Source organism: Corella eumyota, chromosome 7 (genome assembly GCF_963082875.1).
Source record: "Corella eumyota chromosome 7, kaCorEumy4.1, whole genome shotgun sequence".
Lineage (NCBI taxonomy): Eukaryota > Metazoa > Chordata > Ascidiacea > Phlebobranchia > Corellidae > Corella > Corella eumyota.
Genome location: NC_137496.1, coordinates 11,065,359 through 11,081,782, shown reverse-complemented (window position 1 = coordinate 11,081,782; position 16,424 = coordinate 11,065,359). Strand labels below are relative to the sequence as shown.

The 16,424-nt window shown below is 31.6% G+C and overlaps 1 protein-coding gene across 1 annotated transcript; it reads left to right on the top strand.

Moving 5' to 3' along the window:
* The first annotated feature begins 8,619 nt into the window (after nucleotides 1-8,619).
* Nucleotides 8,620-14,170, top strand: LOC145759071 (uncharacterized). Its single transcript, XM_082572804.1, has 15 exons — nucleotides 8,620-10,625; nucleotides 10,759-10,793; nucleotides 10,895-11,030; nucleotides 11,152-11,333; nucleotides 11,405-11,513; nucleotides 11,600-11,691; nucleotides 11,755-11,943; nucleotides 12,015-12,132; nucleotides 12,191-12,348; nucleotides 12,450-12,554; nucleotides 12,800-12,881; nucleotides 13,007-13,143; nucleotides 13,287-13,411; nucleotides 13,535-13,592; nucleotides 13,705-14,170. Exons 1-14 carry the CDS (start codon nucleotides 10,559-10,561, stop codon nucleotides 13,578-13,580), a joined length of 1,581 nt encoding a protein of 526 aa, XP_082428930.1. The 5' UTR covers nucleotides 8,620-10,558; the 3' UTR covers nucleotides 13,581-13,592; nucleotides 13,705-14,170.
* Nucleotides 14,171-16,424: the final 2,254 nt, after the last annotated feature.

The window sequence follows — 16,424 nt, the reverse complement described above, 5'->3', positions numbered from 1 at the left end:
TTAAAAAAAGGTTTTTGAAACAAAAATTTTAAAAAAAAATAATATTCTAAAAACTAACATATGTCATTAAGGTAACAACGAATAAAAACATTTATATATACTGTACTTTATGCAAAATTTTATTGTGAATATCGGTAAAATATGGTCTTGCGCTGACTATATACACAGGAATTTCATCGCCGACTCCCCGCCGTTTTTTTGCGGGACAAATCTTCTGGCAACTCTTTAAACATTTTATTCTTTGTGTTTTAGTATATAAATTTATATACATTAACACGGGCAATAACTAATAACATATTTATGCACATTCCTCAGTGTAAAAAATGATTAATTCATGATCTACTTTCTTCTAATATCGTTTAGAAAGACGGCCCCCATTTCGCAAAATACGTGATATCATAATGCATCGTCTTGTGTCACCTAAAAGCGCGCGCTTTCAAAATTAGTTTTTTATAGGTTTTAGTTTGTAAAATTAAAAAATTGACACGGGAAAAGAAAGATAACATATTTATGCATAATACTCAATGGAAAAAACAAAAAATTAACGTTCTATTTTCTTCAAATATTGTTTGGAAAGGCGGCACTATTTGGCAAAATACGAGATAACATTATGCATTGTCCTCCATCACCTAAAAGCGCGCGCTTTCAAAATTAGTTTTTTATAGGTTTTAGTTTGTAAAATTAAAAAATTGACACGCCAAAAGAAAGATAACATGTTCTTGCATATTATTATTAAAAAAAAATACTAATTTACTGCTTATTTTGGTTCAAATACTGTCTAAAAAACTGTATATAACTACGCGAAAATAAAATTTCTCGCGGTAATTAAAATGCAAAATCCCCGCTATTTTAAAAAAAAAATTTTGGCCGAAGTGTCTTGGCCGAAGTGTCCGGGGGCCGAAGTGTCTGGCATTCGTGCAGACATTACTAAAGTACAGGATGCAGAAGTGTGCCGGGCCATATGTAAACGTTAATACAGTATTTACCTAAAGAACAGTGCTTTTGATTCTTAAAAAAATCAGTCCAGCATTCTGCAAACTTTTGTTAGCATTTACATACGGTCCCACACTACCCACATTTCGTATTTAGAAACAAAATTTTGTTTTGTAACACTCAGCAGCACGAATGCCAGACACTTCGGCCCCCGGACACTTCGGCCAAGACACTTCGGCCAAAATTTTTTTTTCAAAACAGCGGGGATTTTGCACTTTAATTACCGCGAAAAATTTTATTTTCGCGTAGTTATATACAGTTTTTTAGACAGTATTTGAAACAAAATAAGCAGTTAATTAATATTTTTTTTTAATAATAATTTGCAAGAACATGTTATCTTTCTTTTCCCGTGTCAATTTTTTAATTTTACGAACTAAAACCTATAAAAAAACTAATTTTGAAAGCGCGCGATTTTAGGTAACGGAGGACAATGCATAATGATATCTTGTATTTTGCCAAATAGTGCCGCCTTTCCAAACAATATTTAAAGAAAATAGAGCGTTAATTTTTTATTTTTTACACTGAGGATTATGCATAAATATGTTATCTTTCTTTTCCCGTGTCAATTTTTTAATTTTACAAATTAAAACCTATAAAAAACTAATTTTGAAAGCGCCCGCTTTTAGGTGACACAAGACGATGCATTATGATATCATGTATTTGCGAAATGGGGGCCGTCTTTCTAAACGATATTTGAAGAAAATAGATCATTAATTAATCATTTTTTACATTGAGGAATGTGCATAAATATGTTATTAGGTATTACCCGTGTTAATGTATATAAATGTATATACTAAAACACAAAGAATAAAACGTTTAAAGAGTTGCCAGAAGATTTGTCCTGCAAAAAAACGGCGGGGAGTCGGTGATGAAATTCCCGTGTATAAAGTCAACGTAAGACCATATTTTACCGATATTCGAAATAAAATTTTGCATAAAGTACAGTATATATAAAAGTTTTTATTAGTTGTTACCTTAATGACATATGTCAGTTTTTAGAATATTTTTTTTTAATTTTTGTTTCTTTTACCAAATTTCATTTAAAATATCGGTAAAATATGGTCTTACGCTGACTTTATCCACGGGAATTTCATCGCCGACTCCCCGCCGTTTTTTGCAGGACAAATCTTCTGGCAACTCTTCAAACGTTTTATTCTTTGTGTTTTAGTATATACATTTATATACATTAACACGGGTAATACCTAATAACATATTTATGCACATTCCTCAATGTAAAAAATGATTAATTAATGATCTATTTTCTTCAAATATCGTTTAGAAAGACGGCCACCATTTCGCAAAATACGTGATATCGTAATGTATCGTCTTGTGTCACCTAAAAGCGCGCGCTTTCAAAATTAGTTTTTTATAGATTTTAGTTTGTAAAATTAAAAAATTGACACAGGAAAGGAAAGATAACATATTTATGCATAGTCCTCAGTGTAAAAAATAAAAAATTAACGCTCTATTTTCTTCAAATATTGTTTGGAAAGGCGGCACTATTTGGCAAAATACGAGATAACAATTATGCATCGTCTTGTGTCACCTAAAAGCGGGCGCTTTCAAACTTAGTTTTTTATAGGTTTTAATTTGTAAAATTAAAAAATTGACACGGCAAAAGAAAAATAACATGTTCTTGCACATTATTATTAAAAAGAAATATTAATTAACTGCTTATTTTGTTTCAAATACTGTCTAAAAAAACTGTATATAACTACGCGAAAATAAAATTTCTCGCGGTAATTAAAATGCAAAATCCCCGCTGTTTTGAAAAAAAAAATTTTGGCCGAAGTGTCTTGGCCGAAGTGTCCGGGGGCCGAAGTGTCTGGTTATCAGCAGCACAATATTAAAATGCAGACAAGAACATACAAACAGACATACATGATACAGACATATGTGTTTTGCAAATTGTTTTATTAAAATCTGCCAACGAAGAAACATAAATCAGTCTGACAGTCAGCTAATTAAAACTTATTATTGTTTCTTATTGTTAAACCTAACTATATCGCCTATTATGCACGTTTATTTTAATCTTTAACAACAAAACCAACCCTTGCAAAATTTTGTTTACATTTTTTTTACAACCACATGGCAACTCTGCGCTTTTCCATAAAAATATAATAAAAAAAAATTCAAAATTAAAATATTTTTGGCAACTCTAAATTTAAATCCAAGACGGTTTAAAAATGTATACGGTAAAAAAATTATTTAACTTTTTCCTCAAAAATTAAATTTTTAACAAACTATTAAAAATAAACCAACTTAACACTTTATTAACATAAAAAGTATTGAATAGTATTGATTAAATCAGGCCCGATAATTCTTTATTCTTCGGTAAAAGTTTGTACCATTTACAGATTAACTCAAGATATTTCTACATCTTATTACTTATACTTACTACTAAACTTTTCAAGTACTACATGACAAGGGGTATGTTAAATATAATGTAATGTATTGACTATTATACTGAATATATCAACACATTTGAAAAAAATAAAAAAAATTTAAGTAAAAATAACGATAAACATACAATAACAAATAAATACACACAATAACGAATAAATACACACAATTATTAAAGGGTCAAATGGTGAAGATAGAAAAGATTGTGCGGCACCTTTATAAGGCTGTGCACATTTTAAACACCAAGATAGAAAAAAACGCGCCACGCACGGCGGAATAACAATGTACTATTAAGATGTTAGTGCCACATTGAAACAATAAATGTTATTGACGTCTTCAGTTAATTACTTGTAAAACTCTAGTGACATAGGATAGTGACGTCATCAGATATGGCCATGATTGAAATAGCAACGTTGTCAAGTTAATTCGTATAAGGCGACGTCATAGGATTAATTCGTGTATAGCAACGTCATCGGATTAATTCGAGTATAGCAACGTCATAGGATTAATTCGTGTATAGCAACGTCATCGGATTAATTCGTGTATAGCAACGTCATCGGATTAATTAGTGTATAGCAACGTCGTAGGATAGCAACGTCATCGGATTAATTCGTGTATAGCAACGTCATCAGATAGCAACGTCGTAGGACAGCAACGTCGTAGGACAGCAACGTCGTAGGACAGCAACGTCGTAGGACAGCAACGTCGTAGGACAGCAACGTCGTAGGACAGCAACGTCGTCGGACAGCAACGTCGTCGGACAGCAACGTCGTCGGACAGCAACGTCGTCGGATAGCAACGTCGTCGGATAGCAACGTCGTCGGATAGCAACGTCGTCGGATAGCAACGTCGTCGGATAGCAACGTCGTCGGATAGCAACGTCGTCGGATAGCAACGTCGTCGGATAGCAACGTCGTCGGATAGCAACGTCGTCGGATAGCAACGTCGTCGATTAGCAACGTCGTCGGACAGCAACGTCGTCGGACAGCAACGTCGTAGGATAGCAACGTCGTCAGATAGCAACGTGATCGAACAGCAACGTCATCGAACAGCAACGTCATCGGACAGCAACGTCATCGGACAGCAACGTCATCGAACAGCAACGTCATCGAACAGCGACGTCATCGAATAGCGACGTCATCGGATAGCGACGTCATTGGATTGGGCTTCAAAGAAAAGCAACGTAATCGGATAGCGACGTCATCGGATTGGGCATTAAAGAACAGCAACGTCATCGAACAGCAACGCCATCGAATAGCGACGTCATCGAACAGCAACGTCATCGAACAGCAACGTCATCGAATAGCGACGTCATCGAATAGCGACGTCATCGGATAGCGATGTCATCGGATTAGGCATCAAAGAATAGCAACGTCATCGAACAGCGACGTCATCGAATAGCAACGTCATCGAATAGCGACGTCATCGAATAGCGACGTCATCGAATAGCAACGTCATCGAATAGCAACGTCATCGAACAGCAACGTCATCGAACAGCAACGTCATCGAACAGCAACGTCATCGAACAGCAACGTCATCGAACAGCAACGTCATCGGACTGGGCATCAAAGAATAGCAACATCAACGTCATCGAATAGCGGCATCAACTAATAGCGGCATCAACTAATAGCGGCATCAACGGATAGCGGCATCAACGGATAGCGGCATCAACGGATAGCTGCATCAACGGATAGCGGCATCAACGGATAGCTGCATCAACGGATAGCGGCATCAACGGATAGCGGCATCAACGGATAGCGGCATCAACGGATAGCGGCATCAACGGATAGCGGCATCAACGGATAGCGGCATCAACGGATAGCGGCATCAACGGATAGCGGCATCAACGGATAGCGGCATCAACGGATAGCGGCATCAACGGATAGCGGCATCAACGGATAGCGGCATCAACGGATAGCGGCATCAACGGATAGCGGCATCAACGGATAGCGGCATCAAAAGTATCTCGGAAAAAAAGAAAAGGATTAAATGTGTTCTTTAGCAATGTAATTTTGCAGAAATTTTAAAAGCATAAATAAATTATTATTAATATTTATTTATACCAATTGCATATACACCAAACTTTTATTTTAATTAAGGTAATTAAAGGAAATAAGGAAATAAATTATCAAGTTTAAGGGGGTAAGTTAATTAAACAAACCAATTATAACTAACAAACTAATTATTGATTATTAATTCATTACAACAAACATCTAAAAATTAATTGTTTTAATAAATAAACAAACCAATTATAATATGATAAAAACAAATAATTAAAATATAAACCAATCAGTTATTTAGAAATAAAACACAAAATAACACCTAGAAGCTTACAAATTAAAAATGGGTAACTTATAATTAGTGGTTAATTAGTTATTAATAACCAACTAACTATTAGCTAACATATCAATTTGGTAAGCCCATGCTAACCTGCTTATGTACTTCAGTGCGCCCACTAGCGGCTACACAAATATGTTATGTAACAACACCTGGCAGCTAGTAACAATATAGGGAAATTCCCTAAAAGTGACGCACCACCTAGCGGATAGTAGTAAAACTTCATTATTTCTGTCTTAAAGTGACTTTAAGTGACGCAATTATTAGTAACCTAATCTGACGTAGTGACTAAAAGATGCAAAATGACGTAACAACTAAGCGACGCAAAATGACGTAACAACTAAGCGACGCAAAATGACGTAAAAACTAAAGCGAACGAAGCGATGTGTTGCAACACGCGCAGCGAATTAAAGTTAACGTAAGACTGACGACTTGTTTAATCTAACTAGGCTGATCCTAGTATTAGGTCATTTGAGTATAATATCCCAAGTCAACAATATCTTAAACTTAGCAAGTGGGGCCATTGCCTTAAGGGCAGGGTTGTTGGCCTTTTTATTAAAAGGTTAAAAAAAATTAAGTTCGATGTACAGGCAAAAGGTATAAATTTACTATTATCTATTTAAATTAAGTATATTTATTATATTAAACGAGTATCTCACCTGTATATTAAAGGAATCACCTTTCTTGGTCTTTTCCTCACAGCTCCTCAGTACCTAAATTAACAACTACCTTAAGGCCACATCCAATTCTTCAATTCCTCATCAAATCACCGTAGAATCGCCCTTCCTCCCTGCCCCTGTAACAACAAGACTTTTAGTTACATCTTAAAATCGTATTGTTAGTTTTACATTTATTAAGTATATAATAAACCATCTTAAAAATTATCTATGACGTTACCTTCCTTTCATTTCTTGTGACGTCATCTTTCATTCTTCTATTTCTCATGATGAAGAAACTGAAAAATTTGCAAATCGTGAGTCGCTATTCAACAAAATAATTACTCGCTATTTAACCAGACAATTCTAATTAGATTTAAATAAACATTACCAATATAACTAAAGATACATAAAAAAAAAACAATTAAAACGGTATCTTCCCTTTTTATATGTTGCTCGCTGGACATGTTGTTTCTTCGAAAGACGTCAGGTTTCTTTCCTCCACTCTTCTTGACGTCATTTATCTTCGTGACGTCATTCATCTTCGTGATGTCATCTACCAGACCCTCCTGTTTTGCAAGATCTTCATCTGAAACCCTAAAAAGAAAGCTAGGGGCAGTTATCCATGTCTAATTAAATGTTTTAGAATAAATTAAACACTTTTAAAATGGTGTTGTACACTGAATATGCGGACTGTTAAACGCAATTAGCCTAGCAGACATTAAAATAACGAGTGTGTCGACACGCGCGCGATCCTACCCCTAACACGTTGCATATTCAGATCAACAACACCATATAAACTTTATACAAGTTATTATCAAATTTAATAATATAACAATACAAAAATCAATCTACTTAACCCGATTTGTTGAAATCCACTTTGTCGAAGCACCAATCTTCCAAGTTAATTAAAAAAAAATTAACAATAAGTTACTTCTGTAAAAAAAATAAACATCATTTTTTAATTACTACAACCACGTGGCGGCTAAATTTCTAATATAATAAAAACGACTGACTTCTACATTTACAAAGTCAAACTAAATGTCCTTTAACTAAAATTTCTTTCCTTCAACTTTAACCTTTATAATTCAATCACCCGATAAATGTGAGAACCAATCACAATCGACCACACAGCGATGACGAGTTTCCAATGACACATAAGCATTTTTAAATGAAACTAAAACTGCGACGGGTAATGTATTTTTTTGCTGTAATAAACCACTCATATAAGATTATTTTTAACATTAAATTAAACGTAATAAGAAATTATATTTAATAAATTATAACATTTTCTTATACTAAACGACTTTACTTCATATAAAAGTAGCCAAACTAAAAATCTTTCTAAAATCCTTCCACGTGTTTCACCAAATTCCTTGCACAAGAATGTGCACTTACTTAAAACGACGCCTTAATTAAGAGTTTTTGCTGCGTGTGCCTGCAACCTCTTGTGCTTTGTCGTCCAGACATTTTTCTACGCTGTCATTTTTTAATTGAATTCTTGTCTGAAAGTCTTCGGTTATCATGCCTTAATTAGGTTATTATGCTTAAAGTAAAATAAAAACTTAAAAATCTTTCTTAAAGTCATAATTTTTTACCGCATATATAAATATTTGCAAATAAACTAAAATAAATATCTCAGTTAAACTATTATGATAAAAATATAATCCTAACATATTGCCATAAATTTGAAATTATTGTAAACATAGACCACACAAATGAATGTTAAACTAAAAGTTCTTTGTAAATATTTTCACAGAAAAAAATTATATATTTTAAAAATTAAAGAAAACGTCACTTTAATTTTTACAAAATATTGAAAAAAGAAAATGATAATACTAAAAAAGAAAAATTATAAAACGTTAACCCAGTAAGCGCAGTTGCGTTAAGAAAATAATGACGTCGTAAGTGGGTTGAGAAAAAATGAATAAACCACGTTAACAGTTAACCTACGCGTTCGTTAACAGTTAACCTACGCGTTCGTTAACAATTCACCTGCGCGTTCTTAAGCACGAAATACACGCAAACAATGGAAAAAACCCAACTGATAAAGATGGAACCAACATTATGTTAGTCGAGTGACTTACACAAATAATAAGTCGAGTGACTTACACAAATAACAACACAACAAAATAATAAGTACCTTTTATATCTAAATGAAATGTTAGACTAAAGTTTATCAACTAAGTATTTGTCAGTCATATAAGATATCGTTAAAGTTAAATTAAAAGAGAAGATTTCTACCAAAAGAACCCCGAATTATGTTTAGTATTTAAAAGTTAATCAACAAAAATACCGATAGCGAAAATTAAGTTTAACCGTTAGCGTATCGTTTCCACAAAGCGTCGTAGCTATTCATAATACGGAGCATAAAAGAAATAAAGTGTAAATCAATTTCGTAGAATTGATTTCAAGCAATTCAAAATATTATTATTGAACCTTGACAAAGCGTGCGAAGTAAAATGTATTTAAGCTCAACAAAACAAAACTTTTACGGAACCCGGATATTTTCCAACCGTAATTAGTTGTCGTTGTTAAAAGACACTTTTCCACGGGTTTAGTTTATTGTTATTCATTTAACCAACGCAGTTTTAGCAACATGCGTATAATACTTAAAATAGGTACTATGTTAAATAGAAAACTAAGGAAAAAAAAGGTTTCACCTTAGTATATTAGTTGTTGCTAGAACGAAAAAGCAAACATCAAAATTGAGGCGTCTAAGATTTATTTGCTTATTTTTCACCGTGAATAATTAAAATAATGTCCTTCATGTAAAAATAAGTTTTCCTGACAAGGTGACAGATTTTAAACAATTAATAATAGTATAATAACTTCTAGCGCGCAGAGTAAAATATTATTAAGTTTAGCAGAATGAAAGCTTACCTACCCTAATTAACTTAAAGAGATGGTTCGGTCGTAGAGTTTCTTTTTTAATTATGTTGGAATTTTTTCCAATTTGCACGAGGATACCATTATTTTAAAAATTAGTCAAGGAGTTTTTGAGATATCGGGATTTAAAAGTAAAAGGAAAAGTTCCAACGCTCTCGAGTCACGTGACGCACGACGTCATCGTCGTAAGTACTTGTACTACGGGCAACAAATATTAGTGTTTGCTGCCTTTCTTAACTTTAGTTTGTGCTTTACACTTGTAAAAATATAACCTGAATAATTGTTATAGTCAAACCAAAATAAAATATATATCGTCTATATACGCTAATTTGACAATATATTAGTTAACAACAATGAAGTGATTTTATTTTAAACAAAACTAAGACTGTGTTAACTGTAAACTTTGCTTTAATAAGACTTAGTTGACCTGGGTGGCATTACGAAACTTGTTAAGTTAACAATCTCGTTAGTTTTACGTCATTAGCGAGCGGGAACGTCACTCAGTAACGAAACAAAAAATGTCACTTTTAACGAACGAGAAAGCACAAAATTTAGCGAGTAGAATTTACCGTCCGTTAACTTAGCGAGGAGTATTTTGCCTTAATTATTGCTATGTTAAACATTGAAAATAATTTTGCGGTACATAAATGCTCATATGTTATTTATAAATATATTTTAAAATTGTTAAATAAATGCCTTAAAATATCTATAAATATTGGTATTTAAATTTATTAACTAAACTATCGGCCATACGCGACTTAATTTATCTTTCAATAAACCTAATGAATGTTAAGTAAAACATGTATTTTAACTATAGTTTATATTAACAAAGTGCAAATGTATGCGGGGCTATGATATTTACAAATGGTGCAATCTTTCGGCGTGGCTTTCTAGTATGTTTTTTTAAAAGTTGGTAGAGACAAAATGTTTTATTTGTTTAAATAAATACAAGTGTATAAACAACTGTATTTTGTTTTGTCGAGTAATGCGTTCTTAAACATCAATCTTACCATAAAATATAACAACCGTACAAGTTTTTACTGTCATTAGGAAAACGACACTATAAAAGCACCCCCGTGGATATGATGTAATATTGCCGCTTTGATGTAGCCCTTAATATTGTGTAAAAATGTAAGAAACGTCACTTTGCGTAGCTCAAAATTTAACCCAGGTGCTAATTCTTAAAATAAATCGTTGATACAGATTGTTTTAAACTTTTAAAGTTCAAACTTAAAAACAACTAAAGTACAAAACTATTTTTCGACAAAAACTGTAAAACCATGAAAGAACCAAGCAATGAAGAAAGAAAACATGAGTTTCAATCAACGACACCACATGTAAAATCTGGCAAGTTTGACAAATTGATTTATTATTTCTTAATCAAATGTTTGCATAAGGCTAAAATTTTATGCGGCTAATATACATGCGATTCACATATGTTTTAATTTAATGCTTTGATTAAAAGTGTAATTTTTTATAGATGTAAGAAAGGTATTCGTCATTATTACCATTCAGGTAAGACATTTTAATAATAAAATATAAATACGTGTTATAAACTTATACGATTCTGCAATAACGAACTAACAAAATGTAACGTTGTCGTTGTTCTGTTAAAGGACGTTCAACCCCTGGAAGTTCATGGAACTATCAAAAAAGATGCCTATGCTTTACATTATATAGCAAAAGAACTTGGATTTCATGTTGTTCTACAACATGCTCGAACTATACAAGATGCTTCAAATATTCTTAACAGTTTGTTTTTCATAAGCATTATAATTATTATTTAACTATACACAACTAATACCTAAAAATAACAACAATAACTACGTTAACATTTTTTTAAAAACATAACTATTTTTGTTTTGCATTTTAGCAAAACAAGATTGTGAAATAAGCACAACAGTAGAACAATTTTTTTGCTCTATTTTGTTTTACCAATCCAATATCCGCCAGTTAATACTTTCGGAAAAAGTTGTTTGGGAAAACTTCACAAAGCATTTTAATGGTAACAACTGCAAAGAATTGATTAATAAACCTAAAGTGTTCTTAATCCAGGTATATATTATTTACTGTATTAATATATATTTAATACGCAAATTTTGTACAAATTTTACATTTTTTTTAAGGTTTATAAACCATCAGAAAAAATCAAAAGAAAGTGCCTGAGTAAGGGAGCAATTCCCATTAGAATTCCCGTCGAATCCGAAACTTGTATCCTTTTGTCGACTGTAGATTGTAGGCACATTTATAGTACAAACGCCTTTTTAACAATATACTTTATAACAATTTTGTTTAAATAATATTATCTACATTTTTTTAAGTGAAAAACGAAGACCCGGAAAGTTCATCTGGATTTATAAGTTTTTTCAAAGAAGAAGTTATGAAAACAGAACAAAAGCTTGACATTTTAAAGGTATAAAATAATAACACGTTTTAATGTCGAATGGTCAAAGACATCTTTTGTATTAACTAACAGGTGGCTACTAAAGGTAACAACGAACTTTGTAAAAATGGGAAACAAGCTACTCCAGTGCTTATGTTTAGTCGTTTGACCAAGCCACTAATACTAAAAGAAGAAAAAGAAGGAGATGCAGATATTGACTTAGATCGATATGAACCAATAAACGAGGATGGTGATAGAATGTTTATCATATTTAAAATGGAGGTAATAATTTAAATTATTATCTTGGCTATTATTTTAAAATTTATCACTTTAAAGATATATTTTATATTAAGGACTGCGAAGCAGACAACGATGCAACAGTACTCGCTTCTACGATGAAAAATTTTGGATTTGATTGCGACATTAAAGAGCCGTCGACCGAAAACGAAATAAAAGAATATATCAAACAAGGTAATTAAAATATAAAACAATACACATTGGCAAACCAACTTTAAAAATGTTAAAACAGTAAAAGAAGAATATAAGAGTTTAAAATACTTTGGTTGCGCCATTTTAACTCACGGAGACGAAAATAAGCTACAAACAGTACATAAGGACACAATGAAGCGGTCAGATTTCATTGAATATTTTAAAGGCTTCCAGTGCCCAATAATTATTTTGATTGACGTAAGTTAAAATGCAAATAACAATAATTAATGCCACATTTATTTTAGCAAACGCTAGTGTACTTTTATAGCATGGCAATAACTTTTTTAATTAACAAAAAGGCATGCCGTGGCGTAACTGATGATTATGCTCAAAAGGACTCTTCCGATAGTAAACACAACAAAGACAACAGTGAAGCTTCAACCCCTTTAACTAAAAAACCTCGGGTTAGTTTTTATGCTAACATTTTTGGGCCTTTCATCTTTCATTCCGCTTCAAAGCATTTAAGGACATTTATTACCTTTTTTGCTTCGAAGCGATTAATCGCTAACTACTCTAAGGCAATATGCGACTAAAATTAAAGTCTCAATTTTTGTTAAATACATTGGTAAAATCAATAAAAAAATAGCTTGATACAACAAGTATAATAGGTTATATAAAATTTTGCAATAATAGCCCTTTACCTTTTTAGCAATCTGACGAAAATGATGAGAACGAAATTATTAAAGTTGATTTAGATTATGACATTGTTATCGCAAATGCAACAACAATAAGTTTGTTTTGTTTAATTAATTTTGTTTACAGTTTTTATTAAACCAACTGTTTAAAGATAACCCAAAGTCAAAACAAGTTCAGTTTGCAATATATATATTATAATTGTTTGTTTTTTAACTTACAGCTTATGCCGCATACGAAGTACAAAAAGGTACAAATAATGCCGCAGAAGAAGGAGAAAAATTGGGATCACACTTCGTACAAAACTTTTGTGAACAACTAAATAATATACCGGAAAACGAGAGCGAAAAGCTTATACAAGTAATAAAGTGAATAAATATAAAAAAATATGAGTAGATGTTCACTTTTAATTAGAAATAACAAAATGTAAACAAGTCAATTCTTAATAAATTTTTTAAATTGTAGATATACCATCAGATATCTTATATCAAAATTGTTTGTAGATTTTAACTAAAGTCAATAAATCCGTTAGTGAGGAAATTTTATCAATTGAATCCGAGAACATTACGGTTATACAAATGCCGTCTTTTTGCTCAACTTTGCGGAAGGAGTTTGTATTAAAAAAACAGTTAAATTTGTTACCATTAAATTCAATTGTACTAAGTATAAACTAGTTGCAACCAACCTATAAACTTTTAAAATTGTGATCAACCTACAGTTTAAACTAAAACAATTTATTTCACATATTTAGAACATATTCTGATGAAGAGAAAAAATGCACCAGAAATCATTTTTAAAGTTCTTTTAAAGTAAGTTATTTTTCGCTTTTTTACCTTTAACGTAAATAAGTAAATAAACTATATAAGTTAAATAAATATTTGTAGTACCAAAAATTAAATGTTTAAAATATATATTTTTAAGGAATCAGAATTGTTCATTTCAAGAACTGCTCATTGAGGCGACAATGTTGCAAAATAATGTAACACGCAGACAGGCTAAAAAAACTTATAAAATAACGTTTAAAATGTGCAAAGCTTGTAGAAAAAATCCTTCTACAGTAGCACCCTTTGTTTGCAATCATTTAGTATTTTGCAATGATTGTGCTAAAATACAAAAAAAGTGTGTGGAGCCAAACTAAAAAACCTTTATGTAACAAAATCGACTGTTTGTAATGTAGCTTTGTATTCGTATGCTCTTATATTAATCACATGTAATCAACATTATTCTAAATTTGCCTGATTTTGTTAAAATGTATTTGTAGTGATCTATAGTTGCTTTGTCATTTAACCATTTTTTTGTATTTTCAACGTATAAATTAAATACCGCTAGTTGTCAGTATTGGTGTGTAAATCAACTTTGAAATTACGATAGCGCTAATAAATATTTACCAAAGATATATTTTGCAAACTTAATAATTGTACAAAATACTGAAGCACAAACTGCACAATTTTATAATAAAAAAAATCATACAATTATCTTTTTATATTGACTAAGTTTGATGGTAGCGGGACAAAAATGTTGTTTTTTACGTTTAAAGTTTCAACGTGGAATTAGCATTTATTTGCAAATACTTAGAAAACATATATAAATATTATGTAGACTCGATTACGTTTATTTAAAAACATTACAAGGTTGTTTTCAGGTATTTGTTGAAATCCAGGGCAGTTCTAACAGATTAATTTCAATGTTATACATGGTAACATAAAAGAAAGGGACCAACTAATATTACCGATAGCGAGAAAATAGTTTCACCTTTAACATATCGGTTACACGCGACGGTATAAGGCTTTTAAATAAGGCTTTCGGTTATCATTTGAATTGTCAAAAACTAAAATATAAAAAATAAACCCCATTTTAAAACGTTTTTTCGTATAAAAGAAGGTGAACCAAATGTATTCCTGAAATCCTTTCACATGTTTTACCAAATTTCTCGTGTGAATAATGTGCGCCAATTAAAACGGCGTATTTTTAACTGAATCGTCTTTATGAAAAAAACTTTAACGCGGAAACAAAGGGTGAGTACCTGAGACATGTTATTTAAAAAAATGGAGTAAAATAAGTTGGCCTAATAGTTTTGTATACTGATTATGACACCATAATACAAGCCAAAAGGTTTGCTACTAGGTCGCATCAATACCACACTAATTTTCCTTAAGCCCCGCGTTTACAGATCCAGCACAACAGCACATTATTTTTTAATAAAACATAAAATCCATATATCACCTTAAGATGAGACAAAAAATTAAAAAAAATAATTAAAATACTTTTGTTTTATAAAAACGTTTACCTTATTAAATAATACCATGAATTAAAAAAAGTCAAACATACAGGATTTTATTCATATAACGACAATATTTCGTAAACATTAAGGCCAAGTAAATAATTGTAAGTTTATATGAGGCACAAAGTACAGCTAAACAAACGATAGTGAAATTTCTAAGGGGACGTGTGCAACATCATGTGGGTGTGCAACATAAACACGTTACAACAGCACACCTTTATTCAATAAAGTATAAAATTTGTTTCAATAAAATAAGCAAGTGCTAAAGTGTTTTAAAGTTAAGACCAATTAAAAATAAGTGCACGTTGAAGGTATCTTGTTTTTAATATGTTGGGTTATAGAATTTCAATTATTATTAAACTTAACATTTTTAATTTTCCCTATAGGGTGTATACACATTAAAAAAAATTATTTAAAATACATTTGTTTTATAAGAATACCTTATTAAATACAACCTTACATTGAAAAAGCCAAAACATACAGGATTGATTTGTATCAGGACAATATTGAGTTAACGTTGAAGCCAAGTAAATAATTGAAAATTTAGGTTAAGCACGAGATGCACATAAAGGCAAACAATAAAAAATTTCCAAAGGATTGGGACGTGTGCAAATTATGTTTGCATTTGACTTGTAAGTGTTGGATGCATTTTTGCAGAATCACAATTTACTCTTAAACCTCGGACTTTTTTTTCTTAAAAATGTTGTTTTAAGAATAAAATAGTAAACTATTATAATAAAGGTTATGTAAAAGCAAATAATAAAACAAGCGAGACCACGTACGCAAGATTGTTTTACGACCTAATTTTGTATTTTGCTGGGTTATTGTTTATTGAAAAAACTTATCATCTAAATCCTTTTTAACATTTGGTCGTAGGTTTTTTTCGTGATTTATGTGCCATAAATGCAAAAAATTCTGTTTGCTGTTGAAAGTTTATGAGACAAGTTAAACCCTGAACCTATTGTTCTCGCATATTTTGTTTTATACATAAATTGATAAACTATAACATTGATGTTAACCCGAAAACAAATATTTGGTGAATAATTCATTTTTGAGCCAAACAGACAATAAGCAAACAATGAAAAAACTGTATGTGGCCTAATTGAAAAAAAAAAAAAAAACTGTATGTGGCCTAATTGCAATTGCATGTTGTTAATTTTACATGGGCGTTTTAGCGAGCTCCGAGCTCGCTTCGGAACGCGCTTCTCTCCTATTTTTGCTGACTAAGCGAGAGAAGAGAATTTAGCTCGCTTAAAGCGCGCTCGGGGAACCAAGTCGTAATGGCTAGGTAAGCGACCACGAAGCGAGCTAAACTAAACGGTCGATTTGGAAGTTCGGCACTTCTAAGTCGTTTTTAATA

What these genes read in the sequence shown, in the direction of transcription:
- LOC145759071 (XM_082572804.1), top strand. Translation starts at nt 10,559, where the DNA reads ATGAAAGAACCAAGCAATGAAGAAAGAAAACATGAGTTTCAATCAACG. An exon ending in AAAAGCTTGACATTTTAAAG is followed by an intron (nt 11,692 to 11,754) that starts GTATAAAATAAT and finishes ATTAACTAACAG; the next exon opens with GTGGCTACTAAAGGTAACAA. An exon ending in CTTTAACTAAAAAACCTCGG is followed by an intron (nt 12,555 to 12,799) that starts GTTAGTTTTTAT and finishes TTACCTTTTTAG; the next exon opens with CAATCTGACGAAAATGATGA.